Source organism: Dermacentor andersoni, chromosome 6 (genome assembly GCF_023375885.2).
Source record: "Dermacentor andersoni chromosome 6, qqDerAnde1_hic_scaffold, whole genome shotgun sequence".
In the NCBI taxonomy this organism is placed as follows: domain Eukaryota; kingdom Metazoa; phylum Arthropoda; class Arachnida; order Ixodida; family Ixodidae; genus Dermacentor; species Dermacentor andersoni.
The window spans coordinates 22,839,214-22,855,394 of record NC_092819.1 but is presented as its reverse complement, the minus strand read 5'-3'; the positions used below and the strand labels follow the sequence as shown (position 1 = coordinate 22,855,394).

Sequence of the window (16,181 nt, the reverse complement as noted above, 5' to 3'; positions counted from 1 at the left end):
CTAGCCGCGCTCTGGTACGTGACACATAGGTGCTTCGAAATGCGCCGTAACTGTACTCAGCGATACTTTCTAACACGGATATGGCAAGGCTCTTTCCTCAGGATTATGCGGGCAGTGTTCAACGCAACCATCTTTATTCAAAGCATAGTTTTCAATTGGCTCTAGCCTTTGGCATGACGTCACAGCTCACTTAGCAAGGTTTTCTGCCATACATGAATTTCTGACTTTCCACAGCGAAAAGACACAGTCGATCGTCTTGTCTGCACTAAGATTAGTAGGAACAAGCAGCGGGAAAAGATGCATGCGTACTGCCTTAAAACTACTGACGGAGCCCAGCGGGTAATAATTGATAAACATACTAAGCTCAATGTGAAGCAGCGGATACAATTTACAAGAAAAAAATCTACAACATATGACTTGGCGCGCACACACACAGGGGCTACGCGGCGGCAACCGCCTGTCGCCTCGACACCAAGGCGAGGACACGTACACAAGACAGTCTCACGAGACAATACACCAGCGTCACAGTCAAGTTGGCGAGAAGCACGAACACAGTCACCACAGCGTTGAACAATTCCACCGCCTGTTGGCGCAGCTTTCGCACGTCGGGAGAGGTGATTTTCGGGAAGCCCTTCTTGCACTCGGCAGCCGTGGCCAGCAGAGCGGCGCTAGAGCACGACAGCGGCGCCGCGCATGGATTCTTTGGAGACGTCGGCGTCGGGGCCGAGGCACTGGCCTTGGGCGACGAAAGCCTGGATGACGTGAGCTTGCACCGCGAAGGCCTGACCGTCCTGTCCCCGGAGCGGGTTTGTCCGAGCGCGGTGCTGGGCATCGGGATGCGCCTTATCGGGCTGCAGCGCCTGGACGTTGTCGGTGCCGTACGTGGGGTAATCGTCGATGCAGGAGGCTCGAGGCTGCGTTTCCGCGCTGGAATTGCAGGAAATGGTAGCCAGGTCAATTAGGGCAAGTAAGCGGATAACCATTTCAAAGCAGCACGACCACATATTTTCGGAGTTTTACAAACTCTGCGAAGCGCTTGTCGCAGTAAGAAGTGTGTGTGTGTGTGTGTGTGTGTGTGTGTATATATATATATATATATATATATATATATATATATATATATATATATATATATATATATATATATATATATATATATAAGCTTTTCATGGGTGGGAGGTGGTTATTGTTCAAGCCCTCCACCTTATACACTTTCTTTATCACATCTCGAAGACATTAAACGAGATATGAAAAACAACTATGAAATATAACATTTATTATTTTTCGAAAATCTCATACCTTGATCACTTAATTCTGCGTTCTCACGCGCTCGGCTGTTCTGCAATTTGCACGCATTTGGTCCTCAGCCATATGGCTTCAGCTTGCCCCAACCATATGCCTCAACCATGCTCCAGGTACTAAATTTACAAGTCGTTGACGGCTGCGTAGCCAAAAATGTGTAGAGTCTTTTTCAGAACTCTCCCCAGCACAAAGAGACTGAAAAAAGTCACGTTTTCTTAGAAATAGAAAATAACCTCCACAAAAATCTTCCGATTGCCATTTTCAAGCAGTAGGCGTTAGCAACCAGGAAGCTAACATGATAATCTGAATAAAGGTCCTAGCGCTTATACATCTCGTCCTCGTCCATTTAAAACAAAAGCTCTTATGACCAATGCTGAATTATATATAGAAGCTCAGCTGCTAGACAGTGCAATGCCTTGCTCAGAAAAAATGCAAAACAACGACAACAACAAAACCATTTAAGGCGCTCATGAAACGTGTGCGCTCGATTTGATAGTCAAAGGGAGGTTGCAGATTATTGAATAGCTTTTTTTGACCTCTTTCACCCGTTCACCCATGGTGGTGGGTGGTCGTGCTTTCACCGCCGATAGAAAGCTGCCGATGCGAGGAGAAAGTGCTCTCGCGCAAACGATTTACGACCCAGAAAAAGCAAAACATCATCTGGGTGTCCCGGAAAGATCCCAACATCTTGATTTTGGGAAGTTACCGCATGCAGAACACGAGACTTGAAGAAAGGGACAACACCGCTTCGTGTTGTCCCTATCTCCAAGTCTCGCGTTTTGCTTGCGGTAGCTTCCCAAAGTCATGAGTCACCAACTGGCCTACACCCACGCTCTGCTGTGTCACATCCGAACGTCCTAGCTTTTTATGGACCTACTGAGGACGACCACAGCACCATGCCTACGATGAATTTTAAACATAACATCTACTGCTTGCTGGACATATCGCGAGCCTAACTAGACATATATCCGAGCAACATCGTCAGCACCATGTCCATAGGACGTTGATTCCAGGTGTATTTATTTGGGAGCTTCATGCTTGCCCGAACGAAATCGCGCATAACCAAAAACGAAATCCATATGGCACTGCATAAAGAAAAGGCGTTTATTTGTAGACTATTTTGTTTTAAACATCATCATCATCATCATTATTATTATTACTATTATTATTTGTCGTGGTGGCCAAAGCGCATCTTCCACCGACGGTTCTCTTGAAGTAGCAAAAGCAGATCTCGAGAGCTGGGCTATTGCAAGTGCATAGGTGGTGCTGCACCTGAGGTAGTTCGTTTGATACCAAACTGCTTTTTAATGGTGGCAAGAAACAAAGACGTAAAATTTCTGTGATTTCAGTGCACATGAAAGTGCGTAAATATCAAAGCGGAGCCCTTACAATGCGGCTTCTATATCCAAGCTGCTCTATGCATATATTAACCCAATTCGTAAATAATGTATTGCCCTGTAATTCCAGTGTCAAACAGTAGTGTCTTGGAACACGTCCAGACATCATCCTAAAATGGTCCTCCAATTATGTACCTGGCATGTTCACATTATCTACTCAGGACGGACAAATGAACTAGATCACGAGCCTTTTAGGATTAGTGCAGGACATCCTAAAGACGTGCGAATGTCCTGATGCTGACATCCGAGACTTACTGAGGATGGCATTGCGTCGTCTGGGGAAGTGCGTTCGTCGCTGAACGCCAAATATTATAGCTCTTTGGTATGTCCTTGAAACTTGACGGCACATGTTTATATTGAAAAATTGAGGGGAATTGACATAAAGATGTACTTACAAGGTTCTATACATTTCAAATTGAAATCGCCACGTAGGCCGTGGTAACTGACGTCAAATTATTCGTTCAATTTACCCAATTTCGCACGCGCCAACCCGGCTCTCCGTCCAGCCCCTCTGTGACGTAGAAGTCTGCCGTAAAATGAAGGAGCCGTAGCCCTTTGTCTTTGCACGAGTTGGTTCCGATCGGTGGTTTATGCAATTCGTGATTGGACATTTCTGCAGTATAGGGGCGAGAGAGGCGGCCTTACCGCTCGGTTGGCGAATCACAGGTCTAGATTCAAGGCTGTGAATGGGCCCTTCGGACACGAACGTGCCTGCAATCGCACGCTGCTTTCTGCCCTCATATACCACTGTTTTTCTCATATATTTCCCTCCCCTAGCAGCAGCGTAGCAGGATAGGGAACTGGATAGGGAACGATCCGCCTTTCCTCAATAAATTATCCCCTCTTTCTATTCGTATGTCGGATCGCACTCGGAATCGTACCATGCGTCCCGCGCGCAACCGCAAACGAGCAACATGAAATATGAAGGCCTTTGTCGTACCCGCGGACGCTTCTGGACCCAGTTTCAGTCGGGAAGGCTGCTTGGCTGCGCTGGCTATCGTCGGTGCGTGCGAATTTAGCTTGCGACGACGGGCTTCGGGGACCGGCGCGTCTGCAGTCTCCTGCCGTTGCTCATTCAGCGCCGTCGAGGACGGCGTGGCAGCGTCGGCGGCAGGCGGCTTGTCACCGCCGACGATACACAGCGCGTGCAGCAGAGCCATGGCGGCCCACACGGCTTTGTACAGCTTCTGCACGAACTCCTCGCAGAGCGCCATGGCCCATCGGCCGATCGTGGGCGGCCCTTCCCCGTCACCCAGCAATACCGGGGCACGCAGGAGCGGGGCGTCCTCGCGGCGACCGACGTCGCCGTCGCGCCGGATCGCTTGCACCGGCCCCGTTGCCCGGCGAGCGGCCATGATCGTGAACGGCCCCGCTGCTTCGTCTGCCTCGACCTCGCTCAGTAGCACTAGTAGAACTGTACGCGCGCTGCTGCGTGTCCGGGGCGACGTTTGCACACAGCCGTGATTGTCAGGAGGAGCTCGGAACACCAGCAAAATTGGAAGGCAGGAACGAGGTACAGCAGAAACTTTATTTATGTATTGTGTCCAACGTTCATATCGAACAATAGCTGCAGATGTAGTGGGGCGCTAATATCTGGTGTGCTAGCTGGTAAATGGAGGGATAGGATCGGGGAAGTGGCTAGACTTGACTAATAATTTTACTAACCCAATCCGATTTTTGGACAATCTCCCTTGTAGGTATGAGCCATGCATAGAGGCAAACCTACCAACCAACCAACTGAAAACCGACTGAGGCATCTCTTTGGTCCTTTAGCGTATAGGTGACCTTCTACTATTGTAGCAGGCATATATTTTTATTAAAGGCATAGTTTTGTACATTGTACTCCACAATATTCAACCACAAGGTTCATTCAATCTATAGCGTCCATCCTTACACTCTTAGGCAAAGTTACACCCTTTGGCTTGCCCCTTCTGCCACACAACAATAATCGTTATCTGCCTTGATGCGTTTCCTTTCTTTAACGCTGCGAGCCCGGAACTTTCCAGTAACGAACGCACGCGCGTTATCAGACGGGGCACTCCAAAGGGTGTAAACTGTTCTATGCTGATAACGCGCGTGCCGTTCGTTACTGGAAAGTACCGGGCTCGCAGCGTTAAAGAAAGGAAACGCATCAAGGTAGATAACGATTATTGTTGTGTGGCAGAAGGGGCAAGCCAAAGGGTGTAACTTTGCCTAAGAGTGTAGAGTGATAAAGGATGCACATCTCTTGAGCACTAGTAAAGTTCTGACCGTACGTTGTGTCCCCTGACCAGGTCCTTCAGTCATCGTGCACATGATCGTGCTCGTCGCCAGACAACTGAACTCCCGTCACCGCCGACACACGAAGTTTTGTTTTGATAGCAATGCACTTCACATCCATTTAAAGCAGAGTGATCATCATCAGCATTGCTGCGGCCAGGCCTTAGCTGATCCAATCCGGACGACCAGCGAAGGACAGGATGCAGCCGGCGCGGCTGGCGTCCCTGTGGTGGCGGACTTGCTGCGCGGCCACGGCGTCGGTGGTCAGCAGCCCGCTATGCCGCGCCCTGGGCGTCCTGCTCCGCATCGCGGTCATCGCCTTCTTCTGCCTGGTCGTCATAGCGCTCAACTTCTTCAACTTTCTGGGACCCAGGCCCGCCGTTGACGACGTCCCCAACAGAGGCACGTGCCGCGCGATGGGCGCTTCTCTACAAACACGCTTTCAGCTCACAAAGATGACTTGGTGGGCTACTTTGTCAAGCATCTTAAAGGGTTAACAGCGCACACTGACAGGGACAGAGTGAAGAACATACGCTGTGTCAGCGCTGTGTCCTGTGGTTCGATCCTCACTCTGTCCCCTTCTGTGTGCGCTGTTGACCCTTAAGGATGCTTTCAGCGTCGCATTTTCACTGACGGATGCGATCTGCGAAGCATTACCGTTGGCAGGCCCACCAAATCTAATCCCGTTGGCGACACATCTCGCTCTGGGCCGACGACACCCTATAGATAGAGTGATTAATCAGATGCGGTGTAAAAAGCTAGTTTCGGTGGGAACAGCCTCATGCACTGGTCCTTTATATTTCTAATATTAGTTTCACTATCCTGCAGGCCACGCACACCTAGTTCTTTCAAGTCGACCACGCTGTCTCCCTCAAGGAGGTGCGGTAATTATTGCGATTGTATATAGCTAGCACTCCCGGATCTATATCTAAGCACACACAAATAGCGAAGTTTGTGGACGGATTGATGACCGTTGCTATAGAACACTTGGTAATGCATCGCCCGCGTAATGCGAAGATTGTGGGTTCGGTCTCCAACGGCGACAACTAATGTTTTCGTCCATTTCCATTTCACTTTCCCCCTTCATTACTTTCTACATTTAAATTTCAACCACAACTAATTACCATTATGTTTTCCTTGGCTTCGTATGTATGTATGTATGTATGTATGTATGTATGTATGTATGTATGTATGTATGTATGTATGTATGTATGTATGTATGTATGTATGTATGTATGTATGTAACAGGGCGTTCCATTCATGTGTCCTCCTTGCAGATTGCAACGGCGAGCCGCATCATTATCTTGCCGCCTTGGACCCGCACAGGTCGGAGTGCAACTGCTCCAACTACTGAACTTTGTGCGAAAAACCAAGGAACTTTCGACTCCCACCCGTGCCGACGCTGGCCGCGCTCGTGCGGCGACTTCTGTGGACAAAAAAGATAGCGGCCGAAGATCGCGGCGGGCTTGTCATGGCCGCCCTACCAGCGTTGGGAAGCGCACGAAAGCTGCGCTATGGTCCTGAGCGCTCTCTCGAGCTAAATGTGAAATTCCCGTAGAAGGCACGACTCCGCAAAAAATTACCTTTTGGGTTACACATTGAAGTATGGCACTTCAGTTTCAACAGAGTGTCAATTAAAACGTGCTTACTTGCCTTTCAGAAGAGGCTTGAACGCCACTGTAGGACTGTAGCTTGTGCCGCTGGTGCTGTACTTGTGTCTTATTGATCGATTACAGGAAGTCTACTGAACTGTTTCAATAAGCCTAAGATAACAAGAGTCACGTACCCGGGAATTGTTTTCGAAGGGAAGGGGGTGGACGCTTCACTGAAAAGGGAGGTAGGGTAGGAAAGGGGGGGGGGCACGTTTCTGGTTTGGCAGACACGACCACCTTGCTTTCAGGCAACACTGAACGCATACTTCACGTGGTACCCATCCAGGGTAACTCTTCTGGACACAATGTGCAGCTGGGGCGCGATCTTGTAGCGGTTCTGAAAGCGAACCGTTCGCTTGCCCTCGCGTGATTCGTCAGTAAAAGCACGGTTCTGACCAATCAAGCGAGGGCAAGCGAACAGCTCGCTTTCCGAACCGTTATAACATCGCGCTCCAGAACCTGATCAAATTCCGCCATGTTGTTAAATTCCGTCATGTTGGCGTTTTGAGCTAGTCAGGGACGGCGTAGCCGTCCTGTGAGCCAATCGGAGTGGACAAGATGGCGCTTTCGATAATGGGGTGAAATTTTAGTGTCCAGAATGGTTTAGAATATCTAGAGCTACGTCATTTGTAGGTGAACATATCACGTGTGCTGGAAGTACCGGTATGAACTATTTAAGACGGCGGCCATGATTCACCCAATATCGATACATCTCAAGGGCATGGTGGACCCGCCGAAGCAAATGGGAAGTACGAAGCAGACTAGTCAGAATTGCCGCGATCTGCCGTACAACCACTTTCTCAAGGCTGAAGGCAGTACTCTGGAGCGCGGGCGTGGCGTGCTCCCAAATCGAGTTTGTCGATGACTTGATGCGCTTAGTTCGAGCATGTGCTTTAACTCGAGTGTGCCGCCACAAATGATGTGTATATCTGAGCAGCTTTCTTTTAAATCTTTCGTTACCTCTAGAAATCCGCTTTCTTTCGGTGCTTTTACAGCAAAGCTGTTTACCTGACGGACCTGTATGAACGAGCCGTATGCGTGGTCTCGTAGGGAGGTGGGGGGGGGGGGGGGGGGGGTTATCTGGGCTTGATAACGTCCATAAAGTCAGCAAAAAAAGATAACAAATGATAGTACTGCTCAGAAGAAAGAAAAAACACGTGATTTCACCGCGCGCCGCACCGCGCCACGTGCTTTGTTCAGTTCCTGTACAGTCCTGTACAGTAATGTGGAGTGTTGGACAGCATTGTACAGTAATGAATAAGGGCACTTGCATAGGCGGTGTTCAGAATGTAAGAGATTAGACAGCTAGTCAAGCTTTGCGGCTGAAGGTCGTCGGTGAAAGAGATTTGCGAGAGGCTTGCTGGCCGCTGTTGTAGCAGTACTAGGGTGTTACTTATGAATGCGAACTAAGCATCGCCAGCATAACGTGCCAAAAGTAGAATTTTATTACGTGAGCCTCGAAAAAATTGCGCTGTCTAGCCGCACGGTGATTGACTTTCTTGCCAGGTGGTCCCTTGCGAGTAAAAGAAACACAGTTTGGATGATGATTGCGTATATTGGTTGGTAACTTGATGACCACTTGATGGTTGGTAACTTGATTTCATTGGAACTGGAGTCCTCCGAGGTCCTAGAACGCAATAACTCTGCGCAGGTTTCAGCTCTCGAGGATTTACTGCATGCGATATTGAAGCTGACTGCGAATATGTTTCAGCTGCTGAATACAACCGAATTAACGGTTCTCACAGAGGCTGCGTTGTTCGTAGTCACTCGTTTTTAATGACGCCTTTGCTTTTTGCAGAGAGTATTACAAATATGGTGACATCGCGAAGCGATCGTTTAAGGTCACGTGTTATTAACTGAACTGAGATGCGACGGCTTTGAGTTTCCTGATAAAGGCTCATCGCGGCAAGCACAATCTGTGGTCACCTATTCCGGCAACGCCCCGTATTCTGTAGTCATAATATAACCTGGTAAGCATAACATCATTAATCTTATCTTGGATGTTGTTGGAAGTGCCGCGTTTGATTGTTCTGTAAGTTAGGCCTGTGGCTGTCGAACGATTATTATTTTACAAGTCACCTAATTCGTAATCTCGGCCTTATATACGAACGCTAAGTTAAGACAGCAATACTTTGCTGTAAAATGTGAAATTCTGATACATGTATGTTGCAAACAACAACGGTATCTCGGCGACGTACCGCGAACGGTGCGCGACAACGACGCTATCTACGGCTCCTCGACGTACTTCGAAAGTCCTTTCCCATATAACCACGCAATTTATATTATAATTCACAGCGTTCGTTCGTTTCTTATTGCTTTTCGGTCCGCCAAAGCAAGAGTGTACGAGAAAAAAAAAACGAAAAAAAAGGAACGCTCTCAACGCGTAGACACCGTGGTTAGCCGGTGTCGGGGCTACTCCGCTCTGATGCAGCAGCCTTTCCAGATGGCGGCAGGAGCCTCGGCGTCTTTGTACACAAGCCCGTCGTAGGTGGCTGAGAAAAGAGAAAAAAGAAATGGAGGAAACAAGTCCGCGCTAAAGCCCATTCTGCAACAAGAGATATACAAGAATAACGAGCGCTGTTGAGCGGGCACTAACGAAGATACTAACTTGCACTACACTGACAGTTTATTGTAAATACGAAATATGTCAATTCTGCAGGCTTTTAGGGAAGGGAGCGGTTGGGAATGGGCCAGAACACTACACAAAAGCGAAAGGCTGGTGGCGGCCTCACGTTGAAATTCCTACACCAACTAAACTCTCCAGGACGTCATAGCCTACTGCAATGCCAAAAGCGTGGTTTGCTTAATTGATTGTTAAGAACAGATTGTTATCTGTTCTTATCCCCGACTGCAGCAACATCACCACCACCACCATATTAAAATATACTTACAATACTCACGTTTTGTAAAGTATTTAGCAAGTATAAGTATTTTAAGTATATTTAGTAAAGGCGTTGGTCCCGGGTTCGAGTCTCGGACGAAAACCAATTTTTCTTCAACTGCGAGGCTTTTCTTTCGACGAACCCGTAAGGGTTTCCTTTGTAGCAATTGCTACAAAGGAAATTGCCACGATTGCTACGATTGGGTGGATGTCTGGCTTTCCCTTTATTAAATACTTTAATAAGTGGATGAACAGTAAACTTTGACATCTTGTCTAACATTTAAATAGCAAAAAAACAGCAGTAAGATACATCTCTTATGCGTCGTTTTTAGATACAAGACGAGTCAACAGTGGTTGATACCGAAGAAAGACAATATCTTCTTGGGCGCATTAGTGTACCACGTGGTTCGTTGTTTAGACTGCACAATCTTCGGGATCCGCCAACATAGTTGAACTGGGAGCTTAATTTGCATCAAGTAGTTTTGCATGATGCGGGAGATCCAAGACTGCACCATCTCCGGGATAGGCCCACATGTTAAGTTGAGTAAAGCCACACTTTCGGTTCCGCTTTTAGCCGTACGCGCAGTGTGAACGAGCGCACACTAGCTTAATTTCGGCGTTTTTGGGCTAATTACGCCGTATTGCTGTTGCGTACGTACATAGCTCTGCGCTAACTTGTTGCATCCTTTTCATTCTAAGATTCAGTCCGTGCCTTTTTCATTGTCCTACGCGCGCTAGGATGCCTCAAGTCGTCTAATTTGACGAGACGAAAGTGGCCGGAAAGTGGCAGCCAGATAACCACATCCCACGAACACCAAATCGATTTCAAGTCGTCAACGAGTCCTCGTCTTCGAAAAAATAAAAATAAATAGAAATAACACGCACGCGGAAATGCGACAAAACTTGTGACTCTACAGTTCGGATGCTCACAAAAGTTAGACCTTCATTCGCTAAGCCAATTAGGGGTAGTTCATTCTTTTCTTCACCTTCTCTCTCTTTCTTTTCGTCGAAGAAAAGCAAAAAAAGTGTTCTTCAAAAGTAGTCCGATTGTTTAGACTCGGCAAAGTTCAGTCAAAAGCTTTGAAAAGTAGCCCTGACTTACAAATGGGTTGGTAGTGAATACAAAATGTGGAGGGGAAGCAGGAACGTGCCGTTATAACTCACCCTAAGTCTAGGCTTCGTTACACAACTACTTGCGTTGCGGCAAAGCTTTTACCACAACACTAGTAGCTGTGCAGCAAAGCCTACAACAACAGATGTCGGAGTGAGCGATAGTGACTGCAATTAGAAAAAAAATAAAGAAAGCTGCAGCGTTATTAGTAGGCCTATTTCATAGGCGATCTTTAGATAACTGCTGCAGCACGAGAGTGCGAAGATTGGCCCGTCGGTTTGAAGTCTCATACAACAACGCCTGTCACCTGCGCTGTTTTTAGAAAGTGCCAGAGCGCAGTCGCAGTATATGCTGGAGTCGCACGTTTTCGTCGCATCACAAACAAACAAACAAACAAACAAACAAACAAACAAACAAACAAACAAACAAACAAACAAACAAACAAACAAACAAACAAACAAACAAACAAACAAACAAACAAACAAACAAACAAAACAAGCAAACAAACAAACAAATAAACAAACACACAAATAAATACCTTTCCAATCGCCGATGATGAGGTCCTTGGAGAGGATGTCGGAGCGCGTCGTTGCAGGCACGATCAGGCTGGGCACGAAGTTGGCGCGGCTGAGCGAGACGTTGGCCGCGCGGCCTGGCACCAGCGCCCAGTGGGTGCCGTCCGAGCTGGCCAGGAAGGACTCGCCCGACGAGTCGGAGGCCAGCATGCGGCTGGACTCCGGGTCGAAGCCCAACAGGTGGTTCACGAACGGCTCCAGGACTGCCGTTCACGACCACGCGCGAAACGCGTTCATGTCACTACTCGAGCGTGGGCTGGAAAGCGACTAGAGAGGACTTAACAAAATACACGCGAGACGAATCGATACCCTGAAACGGATACACTGGGGGATACAACGCCGCGCGCTGAATCTAATGGAACATTTCACTAGTGGTTTATGAGCACGTTTGCGACGGTTGAAACGTTGTTTGACAAAGCAACTTACGTAACTATAAGCATGCTCATACAGAGCCGAGACACAGATAAATAGATTCTCACAAAAAGAAAACGGCAGTAACTAGTAGATATCTCACTTATGGCGGACTCCTCAACCGCACAACTATAGTGCGAACGAAGCAGAATGACGCAACTAAATTTCATTGTTTTCACAAAACCATCGTAGCGCTTTGACGGCTCTCTGAAAGAAACTGTCCAATACGCAATAAAAAAGAAGACTGTCGTCTCGTTACCTCAGCGTTGTTCCTCCCAAGGACGTATTAAGGTCTATCCCAATCGTCCGTCCTACTGAAGAGTATATTTTATAAGGGCATTAGACTTCAACTTTCCCAATATAGACTCTTACACGTCGTCGACAAATCAATGACAATAAATTATTTGCTCATTGGCAGATTCAGCGATAGCAAAGCTGTTCTTTTTTCTTTATCTTTTCCCGCCTTTGTTTGTCACTATTTGCATCAACCACTAACTTATCTTGAACGTTGCTTCTGTAGAAGACTTGTTACGACTAGATTTCCAAGTTTCTCGCGCGCCCCCTATTAAAGACACATTAATTACGATAAAGAAAAAAATGCCACTTAGTGAGTCATAACATGCATATGGATAAGTGAAGGGAGGCGTACTTATCCAAGTTTTTCCTCCGTCGTTGGAAGAGAAGCAGGCCAAGTGACTGAAACAAAAATGCATGGCGCTCAGGGTGGTTCTCACTACATCTCTGGGCACCGCCATTGCAAGCGGCAGTTGTAAATTGTGGCATGAACGCACTCTGTCTTTCCGTGAAAATCGCAGAAGTAGACGATGTTGTTGGTCGTGTCCACTGCAAAGTGGCGCGTTTTCTTGGCTGAAAGAAAGAGAAGGATTGCTGCTGTGAGTTTACTGACAGCTCGTGAAAAAAAAAGAGCTCTTTTGTTACGTTTGGAATGAAATGAACAAACACTGAACATCAAAAATAGTAGCACATAAGTACAAAACCTAAAGTCATGTGACGCGGTTATACAAGTAAATGTCTTCGTAATATTAAATATAAAATTATTCTGCTGCATATTATAATATAATGAGAATAGGAGAGCCTCACTGCAAAAGAAAAAAAATTACAGATAGATATGCGTTCTGTTGTTTCTGAGTGCGATGATGTTGCAATTTTCTGGAGAGCCAGCATTGGCCTATTGTTTAATACTGCCTACGAAAAAGAAAGAGCAGAAACGGGAATGCAGGGACACGTGCACAAGATTAGGCATAAATATATACGTACTTTTAACATGAGAGTACCAGGTATTGTCCTCTTCACAAGCAACTGAAAAAAAAAACGCATTTTTAGTGCCTTCTATAGTACTGTCAAGAAAAACACTGAACATCCGCAACGTGGCGAACTTGCAGTAATAAATGTCGAAGTACCACATTAACTTCGCTACATTACGAAAACCCCATGTTGTAATATGCACTCACCAGCGGCTCGCAACATATGTTGGCACATCAAAATTGACTGCTGCACCGATGAACACTATAACGAGACGATAAGCTAAGGTCTCGCACAACGATTGATATAACAGTAAATTGTAGGTGTAACGTTAAGAGAAAGGACGAGGGCAGTGTGACATATATAAAGCGTGCAGGCGTAGCTGATATTCCGGTTGAAGAAGTGGATTCGGGGCAGGTCTTGTAATGCGTGTAGCAGGTAACCGGCTGTCTATTGGAGTGAAACAATGGGTGACAATGGAAACAAAACACTGACAAGGACTACCGACGACGACGTCGTCTGATGAGATTAGAGAGCTTCGCAGGCCTATGATGGAGAGCGCTAACGCAGCACAGGGGGAAGTGGATAGCTGGGAGATGACTTCGTCCTGCACTGAACATAAAATAGACCGCTGCTGCTGCTGATGATGATGATGACGACGATGGTACACCGTGGTGTAACACCGGCACTTTTTTTATTCCATCCTAGACGAAATGCAACCACAGTGACATTTGTAAGTGGATTACGAAGTGCAATGTGGTGACACGATGGCAAAGTGTAGCGTGAGCTAGTTCTGCGAACGCGTCTATATAGGATAGTACCTCCGTGCTCCTGGTTCAACTCCTCGATGTAGCATCCATACAGCTCCAGCTGCATGCCGACCAGGAGCTCGTCCTCCATCTGCGGGTCGGACGCCTCCTCAATGACGAAGCGTATTTGCCGCGCCTGGATTGTTTTCTCGAGCCGGTCGATGGCCACGCCGTTCTTGTGGTCCAGCGATCGAACCTGCGTGCCCAAAACAGCGCTTCGACATGAATACCTACTTCAGCTATACGGCTACTTGTTTCATTGTGAAGGCCAAAAAGCACATCTCGTTTCTATATAGTACTAAAACACGAATAAAGCTCTAAAAGCACCCGTACATCATGGAAACAATTATAAGCGTCAGACCTCTCTAGTGTTCTAAACCGCATCCTTTCCAACAACAAGAATCGCTCTACTTGTTCGCAAGCATGCAGATGTGTATACCTCAATGAAGGCGCTTCCGGTGTATATTCGGCGCGCACATCTCACGCGCTGAGCAAGAAGCCCATGGGCTGCGCACTAGCATTCGCATTACCTCGGTGTCACAGATTTTGCCCGACCTTACCGCGCGGTCATCGCGCAGTGTAGCACGAACGCGTCGGCACTTCGCGGCGTCACATGCATACGCCGAGGCGCGTTCCATGGGGTCAGCGCTTGCCTAAGGAGTTCTTTGCTGCCGCACGCGGCGTCAATTCTTACGTCTCCGTGCTTGTGCCAGTCCTGGCCGTTGTCGCTGTAGAGCAGCCGGTACTTGGATACCCGGCGCGAGCCCGGCACGTACACCACCTCCACCTGGGACACCCTGGTGACACGCATAAAGTTCACCTGCAGGTAGTCGTGCTGCAGGCTCGACTTCACGGCCGGGGACCACACTGCGCATTCACGCGGGGCGACGAAAGGACACGGGAACAGTGGGTCAAAGCAAGATAGATAGATAGATAGATAGATAGAGAGAGAGAGAGAGAGAGAGAGAGAGAGAGAGAGAGATAGAGAGATTTTAATTGAAAAACAGGCATCTCTACCGGCGCGTGTACCGGATGCAGCGCAAATAGGAGCGCCAGTTATACATAATTGTTCTAGTTACACCACGCTCATTCACTCGAACTCGAATTCCACACAGGGCTCAAATTTCGCGGTAGGTGCAGTTTATTGTGCCCGAAATAAAACAGAAGTACGTGTGGTCTCCAACGATGCCGTAAAAAAACAAACAAACAAGGTGGTATTTGCGCTAGAGGAACAGTAGCGCCGTCTGTAATCGTTAGAGCGAAACCCAACGCTTGCCTTGTTTTGCCCCGTTATAGTGTGCTTTCTCTTAAAACATTGTGTTGTGGTTCGGTTGCGCGGTAGGGAGATACTTTCCTGCACAACCAGCTTACTGAACCGAAAATATTTGTGCAGCTCGGAAAACAATGACTAAGATACACGGCGCGGGGAAACAACAGGCGGTTTGGACAAACACCACACGAGCCAGCGTTACACGGGATCTGCCTATGGTCTGTAGAAACGACCGCTCGCATGATACGTACCACTGGATCCGCCCTTGCGCACTTCCCACGGCGCGTGCAAGGTGTCGGCTGCCGACGAGGCCGTTATCTGGCAGTTTTCGATTAGTCCACTCTGCAGTCCCAGCTCGAAGACGCACTCTGTGAAAGCAGTTAATAGCCACAAGAAAGTAAAGAAGAAACATTGCATGCACTTTTCAAATGTTCAGACGTGGTAGTCTGGACGGTATACACACGAATCATCACAGAGATTGCACGACTGCCACTTTCTTCACGGAAGGAAGAATAACCATTGTATAACAGAATGACAACAAAATTAAGAATAAATGACACATGCACCACAGGACAAGCGCTTGGAAGCAAGGACGAGCGCACTTTATTGCCATATCACTTATAGGAAGACTACAGGCGAATTTCCGCCGTCGCCGTCGCCGTGATGTTCAGTATACAAAGCGTTAGTGCGATAAGATCGTATCATGCGCCGCGGTTCCGTATGCTGTAGCTGCGAGGGAAAGCGTGAGAGGGTGAGCCAAGAAGGATGTTGGCTTGATGCACGTCGTCTTCCCGCTCGCCCAGTGTTGTGCGCGAAAGGGGAGAGGGGAGGCAGGTGAGCGGGCGGCTCCAATTCTAGTGCGGCTGTTGCTGCACGTGGCGCGGCTAAGCGCGGCCGCCAGTGCCCTATCTTGGAGGTAATCTGAGGCGGAGTACAAAGATTAGGCGAGCTGAGATGGCTCGTGGCTCCGTGTGCGCTTTGTTCTCGCGCGTCTAGTGTTGTAGATCACGTAATCTCAAACTTCGGAGACGCGTTGAAGCGTTCGCTCTCCACTAGAGCTCTTCATAACGCCAGCATCCTGACAGCAAGTGTCATTGAGCGAGATCTGTTCGTGTTTGCCTGTGCGAGCGTGGTACCATGCTTGTTAATACAATGAAGTAAGCGAATATTTACTGCAGGTTACACGGCCGCTAAAACTACTAAGTTTACTTCGTATAGTTACCTAATAATTTTCTATCGCAATCAATGTTT

General features: G+C 47.8%; 2 protein-coding genes across 2 annotated transcripts in view; both read right to left on the bottom strand.

Annotated features, from left to right (window-relative positions):
• Positions 1 to 115: 115 nt before the first annotated feature.
• On the bottom strand, positions 116 to 4,099 carry LOC129382259 (uncharacterized). Its single transcript, XM_055065937.2, has 2 exons — positions 3,640 to 4,099; positions 116 to 927 (listed from the first exon to the last, which is right to left on the bottom strand). Exons 1-2 carry the CDS (start codon positions 4,052 to 4,054, stop codon positions 440 to 442), a joined length of 903 nt encoding a protein of 300 aa, XP_054921912.1. The 5' UTR covers positions 4,055 to 4,099; the 3' UTR covers positions 116 to 439.
• Positions 4,100 to 8,032: 3,933 nt separating this feature from the next.
• LOC126521366 (uncharacterized) overlaps positions 8,033 to 16,181 on the bottom strand; it is a 30,556-nt gene continuing 22,407 nt past the window's right edge. Inside the window, exons 22-29 of the mRNA XM_050170049.3 lie at positions 15,182 to 15,298; positions 14,355 to 14,527; positions 13,673 to 13,856; positions 12,867 to 12,908; positions 12,380 to 12,455; positions 12,238 to 12,284; positions 11,141 to 11,380; positions 8,033 to 9,102 (exon numbers count right to left, since the gene is read on the bottom strand). Of these exons, the coding sequence (XP_050026006.2) occupies positions 9,023 to 9,102; positions 11,141 to 11,380; positions 12,238 to 12,284; positions 12,380 to 12,455; positions 12,867 to 12,908; positions 13,673 to 13,856; positions 14,355 to 14,527; positions 15,182 to 15,298 (959 nt within the window). The 3' untranslated portion in view covers positions 8,033 to 9,022. The remainder of the gene's footprint in view (positions 9,103 to 11,140; positions 11,381 to 12,237; positions 12,285 to 12,379; positions 12,456 to 12,866; positions 12,909 to 13,672; positions 13,857 to 14,354; positions 14,528 to 15,181; positions 15,299 to 16,181) is intronic.